Source organism: Python bivittatus, unplaced genomic scaffold (genome assembly GCF_059951505.1).
Source record: "Python bivittatus isolate LINGU-HERP-01145 unplaced genomic scaffold, Pbiv_v1 ctg000730_np1212, whole genome shotgun sequence".
In the NCBI taxonomy this organism is placed as follows: domain Eukaryota; kingdom Metazoa; phylum Chordata; class Lepidosauria; order Squamata; family Pythonidae; genus Python; species Python bivittatus.
The window spans coordinates 452,099-462,689 of record NW_028277109.1 but is presented as its reverse complement, the minus strand read 5'-3'; the positions used below and the strand labels follow the sequence as shown (position 1 = coordinate 462,689).

Genomic DNA, 10,591 nt, shown 5'->3' with positions numbered 1-10,591 from the left:
GGAAGTCCCAGGGCCGGAGGCTGGGCTGGGAGTGCAAGCAACGCAGTACGAGCTGAGCTGGAGACCAGCACCGGGGAGAGCCGTTCTGCACCACGCCAGGGAACCGCCTTTCCCTCCTTGCAAGTCTCCAGGACAGGGTTGCTCAGCCTGGGCAACTCAGAGACGTGTGGACTGGGGAATTCTGGGAGCTGAAGTCCACCCGTCTTCAAGTGGCCAGGTTGAGAAACACTGATTCAAACGTTTTAACTTGGTTCCAGGATGCCCAGCTTGTTCTGGCCAATCCCAAGCACCCCCATGGTCAACCTCTGCCTGAGTTTCGTTTGAACAACCATTACTACTGAAGCCAAGGGACTTCCTGGCCAAGGACAATGGGGATTGTAGTGAGGCATGCGGGAAGGGCACCTGGTGGCAAAAGGCTGGCTCCACGGGGGTTCCAAAGCTGGGGGGGGGGGAAAGATGCACCCAGCCAGTTGCAAGGTACGTGTGGCAAATGCCTGCCTCTTGGCTCTGTGTTGGGAGCCTGGCCTGTCCCGGCCAGTTTGCCCCCCCACCCCAAGCTGGACTGCTGCAAGGCGCTCTACCCGGGGCTGCCCTTGAAGAGTGTTTGGAGGCTTCAGCTGGGCAGCAAAGACTGGCATGGGCAGTCCATGGCGTCTCTTTCTGGGCACAGGAGACACACGGCTGCCCACTCTGTGTTGCTGCTGTGTTGTTGTTTGGTGTGTGTGTTTATTGCTGACCCATGCTGGATAATTGAGAAAGGAAAAGAGCGTCAAAAGAAGTCCATCTGTGTTCCCTTGATGATGGCAAAGCCTCTGGTGTGGAAATTGTGAGAAAAGCGGGGATCCCAGAACTTTTCCTGGTGCTGGCGAGGAGCTTCTCTGCAGGCCAGGAAGGCCTGTCCGGAGGGAACTTGCGATGCCAACAGGCTCAGGCGGGCGAAGGAGGGCAGCCAGGCTGCATCCCCCCCCCTTTATTCACCCCTTCGTTTTCAGCCTCTTGAATTCTCCCTCGAATGAGGCCGATGGCAGACAAGCCGGACTAAGGGCTGCTTCGTGCCCCCAAACCAGGTTCATGAACTGCAACAGCTGAGTTCACACGACTCCCAAGGCACAAGCAGAGGGTCCCCTTCTGGCAAAGGAAACAGCTCCAGCCTGGGGATTTTAGCCCATCCCCATTTTAGCCACACGAAGCTGGTCCTGGGACCCCCACGGCACCCCCCTCACGATGCCCACGATCCCCAGATCCCCAGGCCCTTCACCTCCCGAAGGTCAGGAGGAAACCCCCTTGGTCCAGAGAAGCACCCAGATCGGTCCCCACGGCTTTTTCCAAGAAGGACCCGGTGCCCCTTTGGAGTCCCATCAGCCCCAGCCTGGAGTCTCCAGGGGCCCCAAGGAACCTTCGGAGGGCTCCACCCCCTCCAGACCCACAGAGAAAAGGAGAGCCCGGCTGAGAGTCCTGGGGAGGGCAAAGAAAGGGGAGGGTCCCCTCTGAGCTGGAAGGGGACCCCCTGGAGCTGCAGACCCCCAAGGCTGCAAGGATCCCCCCTCCCACTTTCTCCGCTGTTATCTCTGCTCCAAACTATCTCCTCCACGGGGCGAAATCCAGAGAGGCTCTGCCCGGAGACTGATGACGCTGCAGGAGGGAGAATTCCCATTGGCCCGTCTGCTCTTCTGTGCTCTCCCAACTCCAAATTCTGAGAAAAACGCTCCCTGCCCCCAATCCAGACCACCGATTCCATCTCGGGCTGGAAGCATCTGCATCTGTCTCCTCATTCCCGGGGGTTGCTTGTGGGGCAGGATCCATGGGCTCTGCTGGGGCCCCCCTGCTGCTGCTGCTGCTGCTGAGGGGGGTGCTGTCCGGGATCCCTGGAAGCGAAGGGGGTCAGGAGCCTCCCGGTAAGGAGGGGGGTGGGCGGGGGGAAGGGGGCTGGGAGGGACCTCTGATGCTGGTGGGGGAGGGGGAAGAAAGGGGCTGGGACCCCCAGAAGTGACCTTGGGGAAGTGGTGGAGGGCAAGAGAGGCGGGAGCCTGCAGGAGCCTGGATCTCCGCGTGGCCTCTGCCCCCTCCCTCCCCACACCCCCCCAGGAGAACCGAGAGGGACCCCCTTCCCTGGCTGTGGCCGAGGTGGGGAGGGGGTCATGGGAAGGCAGCCGACCCAGGGTCAGAGTCGGACCTTCCGGCCCCGAACGAGACCCGGATCCGGAGCCCCCAGAGTTTGTCGCCTTGAAGGAGGAAGGAGAAGAAAGTGAAAGGGAAAGAGGGAAATCGCAGCGTTTTCGGTCCTAAATCTGCGCAAGGAAAAGCCGTAGAAGAAAAAGATGCATTTGGGGAAAAACCTTTTTGCACCTTCAGAAACTTCAGTTTTTCTTATGAATCTCCAATTAGAGGCTTTTAAGGTCAGGCAAGAGTTGAATTGAGATCCCTTGTTGGGGGAGCCTCTCAATTGGGAAAGGAGACCCAGCCCCCCCATAATTCCCCATAGCGGAGTCGGGGTCTTGGGGGAGGAAACATGGGGGTGACTGAGGAGGAAGAATGTGGGGGGGGGGAAGCAGACTGGGGCCCTGTTGAATTGCTCCTGGGGGCTCTTGAGCAAAGGCAGGTAGGAGGGCTGAATCTTGGGGGGAGAAGAGAAGTTTGGGGAAAGCAGGGGGGGTTCAGGCGAGGGAAGGCCTGGGAGACCCCAGGATCATCGGTCCAGACACCCTCATTGTGCCCCTCCCCATATTCCCCCCCAAGGAAGAGGGAGACCGAGGTATGGATCTTGCTTTCACTGCAGCCCTGAGTTTCTGGGCCTCTTCACCCCCCTCCCCCAACTTTCCTGCCCCTTTGGGGGGCAAAGAGGCCCCACCTGGATCCAACGTTTCCTGCAGAGAGTAGTGCGGTCTACTGCACCATTTGTGCTTCTGCCTGCCTTTCTCCAGGGTGGGAGGATGGAGGGGGCCCCCCAGGAAGCTCCTCCCCCTCACCCACTTTCCTCCCCCCTCCAGACCCCCAGCAACTCTCCATCTCCCCCAGGGAGCCCCACTGGGACCGACAAAGCTCCCCCTCCCTCCTCCAGGGGGCGTCTTGAGGGAGCAACAGCCCTGCGGGGTTGGCTACTGCTGCCGAAGGAAGACGTTGGAGCTTCTCCCACTCTGGTGGTGGGGCATGGAGTGGATTGGGCTGGGGGTCTCTTGTCAGGCCCCCTCCACGTCTCCCCCAGGGAGACCCAGCAAGGAGGTGAAGGGGGGCTGAGAAAGCCCCCCTCGGATCCCCCTTACAGCTGGGCCCTCCAAAGGCCACCCCTTGGTCTCCCACATGGATCCCTCATTTGCTGGGAGTGATGGGTGCTGGATTCCTTCCTGACAGCCTCCCTCCTCCTCGCAGCCCATTTCTTGCATCAGACTAAGCATGAGTGCCACTTCTTCAACGGGACGCAGCAGGTGCACTACCTGAAGAGGTACTTCTATGACCGGCAGGAGATTGTCCGCTTCGACAGCGACGTCGGGAAGTTCGTGGCCGTCACCGAGTTGGATCGCTTCTGCCGGCACAACTACGGGGTTTACACCTATCAGGCAGCCAAGACGGTGCGTCTGATTGGCCGGAGAAGTGAGTCGGGGGGGCCCTCCCGGGGGGGGGAGATGCCAGCCCCTCCCCCTTCATTCAATCTGTTCAGGTTCCCCTGATAAAGATCTACGAAATATTCCTCTTTTCCTCCCAGGATCCCAACTCTCCTCCTGCCCAGAATCAGGGATCCTTTTGATCCCCTCCAGGAAGTGGCCCAGGGAGGATTCAGGGGCGGAGGCAGAATCCAGCCCCGTCTCCCCCTCCCCAATACGGATTCAGGGATCGGAGGGGCGTTTCGCTTCTTTTGCTTCTTGATTCTTGATTCAGGGTCTGGCAGCTTCTAAATCCAACAAACAAACATAAAAACAAACAATGAACCAGGCTAGAATTTCTAATCGTGATTCCACGTTTCAACCAAGGCGTAAACCTCAGTCGTATGGAAATATTTATGCGCTTCCTCCTCCGCCTTGTGGAAAAGCCGATTCGAAGGCTGCGAAACCTTGTTAGGGCGATTTCTGAAGTCCGGCAGAAAAGCCTCCCTCGAAACCAGCTTTTCACGCCAGACTCAGCCCCGTCTTCATGGCCGGGAAGGTCCCGGATTTGGGATGGAGCCCAAAAACCCCCATTAAAACTGAGTTTCCGGTCATAAGAGACCCGGAAGGCATCGATGGTTTAATGCAGGAGGCCCGATCCTCTGCTCCACATTTCCTACAAATTGCCTAAATTGGTTTTTGTAATTCTAATTCTTGGCCTAATGATGAACTTATTTATCTCTCTCACTTGATAAGGTTTCAGAGCTCAAACATTGTGCAAATCGAGTGTTTTAGCTGCACGTGTTGCAGTTCAGCCCTTTCGGGGAAACTCTCTTCCTTCGGTGAAACCTCCACAGTCGTTCCTATTCCCTTTCTGAGCGCAGGTTTTCCAAAAATAATGCTTTGCCACAGAATTAAATGACATCTTTCAACTGAGTTTATATTTCCTAATATTAACTCCCACTCCCACATCATTTACCACAGAACTTCGTCACTTCCGCTGATCCATCTAGTGACTTTTCACAGCCCCCGAAAGCCCCCCGAGATCCCCTGCAAATGGCTCCAGTCTCCCAGTTCGCCTCGTGGGGCATCTCCAGGCGTCAAAAACCCTCTCGAGGGTCCCTCCTTCGGGGGCTTCAGGCTGCCTTTCAATTTCGGGGATTTCATTGCCATTAGTATAATTTGTTCCTGAGGAATCTCTCATCAAAGGTGTTATTTTAATTCAATGAAAATGCCTCCCGAGTCTGTTTTGGGGAATATTCTATGAATCTGGAACGTGTGTGATGTGGGGAAATTAAATTTATATTCCTGCTGTTTTCAGTGCAGAGGTCTCCATATCTCCATTAAATAAAATCCCTGGATGGATCGATGGATCGATGGAGAATGTGGTGTCTCTGGGGGGTCTTTAAAAAGAAAAAAAAATCTTCTTCCAACCCAACAGTGGATCCAGAACTGAATTAAAGTTCCTGCCCAGCAACTCCTGTCAGATCAAATTGTTTCCCCAAAATATTTGCAAGGCAGCTTTGTGAATAATGAGGTTTATCTTTGGTGAGGCCATAAAATGATTTATGCCCTCTGATTATCTCCTTCTTTAACTACTAAAATTAACCTCTATATTTTGAAGAGGTTTTCACTAAAATTGCCAGATTTTAGATTTTGAATTTCTGTTGATTTAAATCCATTCCTTCCATTTCCTTGTTAAAGGTATTTTCCCATTCAGGAGAATTTTCTTGTAAAAAAAAAGAAAAAAGCATTGTCATGACTTTCAGTTTGAAAAAACTGCCTCCTTTCAGCTCTTTTGCAAAGATTTCTAATGTTCCAAGACACAAATGTGCTTCCGGGGAAGGAAAAGTCACAAATGTATGATTTATCTGAGCGGCAACCAGACAAGATCCCAGGTCTTCCTTGCAAATAACCAAAACATTTAAAAATGGAATCGTCTTAAGTGTTATTCAGTGTTAGTAAAAAATTTGTCAGCAAGAAAGACTATTAACAAACTACTCACACAAGACACTAAACAGCCAATTACTGAAAATTAAAAAAAAATTAAACATCCGATCCAAGTGTAAGGCACTCTTTTTCTTACCCAAGTTTTTAAAGAGCCAAATATATAAAAAAACTTGAGACGAGACTTCTTTGAAAGTAAACAGATGTATTTTGATCATGACACAGCTGGGTGAGCCAATCAACAATCAGTTGCTTATTTGAAGACAATCAGGCATTCAACAAAGAGATAAGGTGGGGGGAAAGAAACGCTGTGCTCTTTTGGAAGGCAAAACCAAGTTAACCCTTTAGAAGATAGAATGCACTGTTACATGTATGTTTTATACATTATGTAAAATATATATAGAATATAAAATCATATATTAAAATAATGCCCTTCACAAACATACCTTGCAGCCCCCCCAGAAGCCGTTTAGGAGCCATTCGCCTCCCCCCAAAGGAGCAGAAGATGCAGAAGCGTTTTGATTTTCGCAGCCGAGGAGGGAGAGAATCAGCCTCGTCTCACCCACTGACGTCTTCCCGGAAGGCCACGAGCTTCATCGATCCCCCCCAACTCCCCGACCCAAACGCTGAAGGGCACAAGGACCCAGGACAGACCCTGGGACGCCTCCCGAGACCCCCTTCCCGGCTGGAGGGAGCCCTGAAGGACCCTCTTTGGGGGCCCATCCAGCCCTCCCTTCATCCATCCAGGAGTTGTGCCAGTTTGAGCCACACTTTTCCCCCTTAAATCTTGTTCTGTCCTTTTCTGCTTATTTCTCTGTGTTGTCCAGATCAAGTGGGACTTTATTCATTTTCTCGAATATGAAATACGAATATAAATATTCTCCTTCTTCCTCCCCTCCAGCCAAGCCCACCGTCACCGTCTCCCCCGCCCAGACGGACCCCGGTTCCCCCAACACCATCCTCCTCTGCACCGCGACCGGCTTCTACCCCCTGGAGATCGACGTCCAGTGGCTGAAGAACGGGCGGCCGGAGAAGGAGGGCGTCGCCTTCGGGGAGGAGCTCCAGAACGGGGACTGGACCTACCAGCTCCAGGTGCTGCTGGAGACCCAGCCCCAGCGTGGGGACGTCTACGCTTGCAAGGTGGGGCACGCCAGCCTGGAGGCCCCCGTCACCGTCCAGTGGGGTAAGCCTTTCCCTTCCTCCCCTTCCCTGCCCTCCTGGTCTGGGGACACCATCGTGCACAGAGAAGGGGTCATCGATGGGGTGCTGGAAAGACCCTCCCTGTGCATCAAGCCAGAATGGCCCCCTGGAGGAAGCTGGCCCTGATCCTGCTGCTCACGCGAGGCTCCTTCTCCTTCCCCAGAGCCACGTTCCTCCAACGCTGCCAAGAGCAAGCTCTGGACGGGGGCCGTGGGGGCCGTGCTGGGGGTGGTCTTCCTGGCTGTGGGGCTCTCCCTCTACCTGAAGAACAAGAAAGGTGAGTCCGTGAGGGGCTGGGTGAGAGTTATGGGGAGGGGACCATCTAGGGAACGCATTGCATCTAGATGGCAAGGTGGGTCCTCTTGGGCCCCCAAATCCCAAGGCTGAGGGTCTCATTGGGAAATTGCTTCAGAGACATTTTTCTTCCTGGAGGGGCATGAGGGACAGGAGACCCCGTTTGAGGGGGTGGTAGAGGCACCAGGCTACAAACCAGGAGCTGTGAGTTCCAGTCTTGCCCTGGGCACAAAGCCCCCTGGGTGACCGAGGGCCAGCCATTGTCTCTCAGCCCCAGGAAGCCGGCAATGGCAACCCCCTTCCAAAACCTTGCCAGGGAAACTGCAGGGACTAGTCCAGGCAGTCGCCTGGAGTCAACCTTGACTCAAAGGAAGGGAAAAAAAAGGGGGGGGGGATTTAATGCAATATATGATAGGCTATAGAATGGGAGCTTGACCCCATAAATGCTCCAGCCCTTTATTTATTTATTTATCAAATTCATAAGGCCGCCCACAAGAAGTGACTGGGTAGCATTTAGCAAAAGATATAAAAGAATAAGTATGTCAAGAACAATCATATTAAAAAGATAAAAAAGTTCTGAATGCGTCTCTCTCCCTTTTTCTAGCAACCCCCATCCAACAACCAGGTGAGCGTCTTCTATTCCCCCTCCATTAATTAATAAGTTTTTCTCTTTCTCTCTCCTCCCAAAAAATATCCCTTAAGTAACTGAAAGAGCCTTGCAGGACCCGCAAAGCCTCCAAAGATTTTCTGGACTCCCCAAATCCCTTTCCAAGGTTTTTGGCAGCTTTTCCTTGCAGGGACCCCAAAATGTAATGCAATCGCACACAAGAGCAGCACACAACACCAGAGCCTCCCCCAGGATGTCTCCCCATTTTGGGACATTGCCAAAGGGAAGGGAAGGGAAGGGAAGGGAAGGGAAGGGAAGGGAAGGGAAGGGAAGGGAAGGGAAGGGAAGGGAAGGGAAGGGAAGGGAAGGGAAGGGAAGGGGGGGCCGTGCAGGTCATTGGGGGAGGGGGACGGAGCACCCCAGGTTTGTGGGCTGCCCTTCCTGACCCCCCCTTTTGCCCGTCCACACAAGCTCCAGCCAAGGGACACCAGGCTGGACACCAGACGCCATTTCTGACTCCACCCTCCGAGCAGCATCTTCTCGGTTCGGATGAAGTATCTGGGTGGGGGGGAGGCCTCGTCTCTTGATTGACCCTCTAATTAAGCCAATTAGGGACAAATTCCACCTTGTCATGGTCAGGCTGGACCCTCCCTTTGCAGCCCCTCGGCTGAACCGGGACCCCCTTCAAGCCCCGGAGATGAGATGGGGAGGAATCCCTGGTCCTTCGCAGCCTTTTCCTCCCTGAGAGGGGTGGATTCCCCCTCCATCCGGGCCCTGCCCATCATCCACCCCCTGAAGGTTGGGCCTGCCTGGGAAGGGGGGGGTGAAAGGGAGGGGGAGGGGAAGCCCACCCTGTGTGTTTCCTGCAGACTCTCCAAAAAACCTCATTTACACTGAAGGTTTTTACTATATATTTTAATTTTCTTCCCCACCTCTTTCCTTCACAGCACTCATGAGTTAATCCTGCTATCCCTTCCTGCTCTCAGATGCAAAATCGCTGAAGAATTTTAGCACCTGATGAATTTCTGCCTTTTTTGCAACCCTCCAAGGATGCAGCTTCAACACTGGCGAGAGGAGGAGAATCGCAGCCTGGACCTTCTCCTGCCGAGACCCACCAGCTTCCTTTCAGGGCCTCTCTGTCTTTTGAGGGAGGGGGAAATGGGGAGGGGGTGGAGACCACCCAGTCTGCCCCCAGGAACTCCTGGCCTGCCTGTCCCTCCAGACCCCCCAATTTCTCCTGCTCAGCACAGACCCCTATTCAGAGCAATGGCTGCAACTCACCCACCTCCAGCCACTTAACTGGAAATCCATCTGGCGCTTAGCCAAGCCTGGAGGCCACCAGATCCAGGGAGATCCAGATGCTCCACATGCACCAGCCACCCGGGGATCCCCATTTCCTGAGGAGAGATCTCAGGGATCAACTGGTCTCTGCCCAGCAGAGCCCCAACCTCTTTCCCTTCCTTGGATCCTCCCTCGTTTCTCCATCTCATCTCTCCAGGCTTTGAATGCACAGAAGCTTCATCTTTTTGCTATTCTCCTCTGGGTCAATTCCCTTGGCTTTTATTTGCTATAAAGCAATAAATTAGACTGTAGGAAAACCCTGGAATGATGTGAGCTAATGCCCGAAAAGTCTGGTCTCTCTTAGCTCCATATTCCCCCCAGGTCAGATGCCATTTAATCCATTCCCTCCACCCCTGAATTTCTGATCCTCCGCAGAAGGGGAGAGGTTTCCCACCCACATCTATAGGTCTCCTTGCCAGCGTGGCTCCTCTCACCAGAAGGGGGCTCTTCCTTTGGAGCTCCTTCCTCGCTACCTACCTTCATACGGATTCTCTCCAGGGTGGATCCTTTGAGGAAAACTAAGAGGAACCCCTTATCCCTTCCAAGCTTTCGGCACTCATGTTGGTCGTCTCTGGTCTTTTCTTCTGAGCATTTTTCCACAGAAGGGCGTTTCCCTCTCTCGTTCCCGAGATCCTGTTTTATGAAGAAGAACTGCCATGCAATAATTTTTCCCTACTTTTATTTCACTTGATTTTGGTCCCCCCTGATTTCCAAATATCCCTTTCAGGGGAGGCTCCCTTGTTTCTGGTGTTCTTGCGTTGGGTTCATTTTCGTTCTCATTCTCCTCCGCAGCCCCCCCTTGGGGAAAAAGAGGCAGGAACCCATTGGGAATATCAAGGTCCAGATCCACTGCTTGGCCTGGCTGAATTCAGCTCCCGCTCCCGCCCTTGGAGGAATCCCGGATTAGTTTCGCATTATGAGGCTTTCTCAGATCACAGCCGGGTGTCTGTGCTGAGCCATTTTGTCCTGTTCGTGAGAATAAAGCTGCGTTTTCTCCCCTCTGAAAAACCGTCTGGAGATGAAGTGGGGAGGAATCAGAACTGCAACAGGGCCAGGCGGAGGAAGACGAGGCCCCACTGCAGGAAGCAACGGTGGATCTGCTGAGGTTCTCTTGTGGAAGAAATGCCAATTAAGTCCTGCCTGGAAGGGAGGCGTCAGGACGGGCTTCGTCCCACAGCTGGGGAAGCTGCACCTGTTCAATATCTGTCTGGAGAGCAAGGTGGCCCCTTGCAACCTATACTAAAATATACGATGGAAGAAATCCCTTGATTTTGAAGCAGAGCATCCTAAATGTTGAAGTAAACACAAAGGGTTTTCTATTCTTGTGGGCAACTGTGTGGCCCCATTGCAAAGATAGGACCTACAAAATGCTCTGGTCTTCAATAAGTCAAGATTCCTCCTTTCTTATCGCCCCTTCATCAGTCTGCAATTTGTTTCTGGGGCTGTTCCTCGGTTAGCAACGTCCGGTTCAAGTGCTCCCAGGCGGGAGCCAGAAAAAGTCCCTTTCAGAGCAGGAGCTCAGAGTCTGCCTGGACGGACCCCGTGAATCTCCTCTTTCTGGGGATTCTCCCCTGAGTGGATCCTTTCGTGGGAAGGTAATCACTTCTCCTGAAGCTCTTCTCGC

At 53.5% G+C, this 10,591-nt stretch overlaps 1 protein-coding gene across 1 annotated transcript; it reads left to right on the top strand.

Annotated features, from left to right (window-relative positions):
- Positions 1-1,744: 1,744 nt before the first annotated feature.
- Positions 1,745-10,244, top strand: LOC148213990 (H-2 class II histocompatibility antigen, E-S beta chain-like). Its single transcript, XM_088129115.1, has 6 exons — positions 1,745-1,895; positions 3,367-3,588; positions 6,427-6,708; positions 6,889-7,002; positions 7,624-7,644; positions 8,574-10,244. The coding sequence occupies exons 1-6, from the start codon at positions 1,802-1,804 to the stop codon at positions 8,585-8,587; spliced, it is 747 nt and encodes a 248-aa protein (XP_087985241.1). The 5' UTR covers positions 1,745-1,801; the 3' UTR covers positions 8,588-10,244.
- Positions 10,245-10,591: the final 347 nt, after the last annotated feature.

Coding starts and splice junctions, on each gene's coding strand:
- LOC148213990 (XM_088129115.1), top strand. CDS start 1,802: ATGGGCTCTGCTGGGGCCCCCCTGCTGCTGCTGCTGCTGCTGAGGGGG. Junction 3,589..6,426: donor GCGTCTGATTGGCCGGAGAA/GTGAGTCGGGGG, acceptor CCTCCCCTCCAG/CCAAGCCCACCGTCACCGTC. Junction 7,003..7,623: donor CTACCTGAAGAACAAGAAAG/GTGAGTCCGTGA, acceptor CCCTTTTTCTAG/CAACCCCCATCCAACAACCA.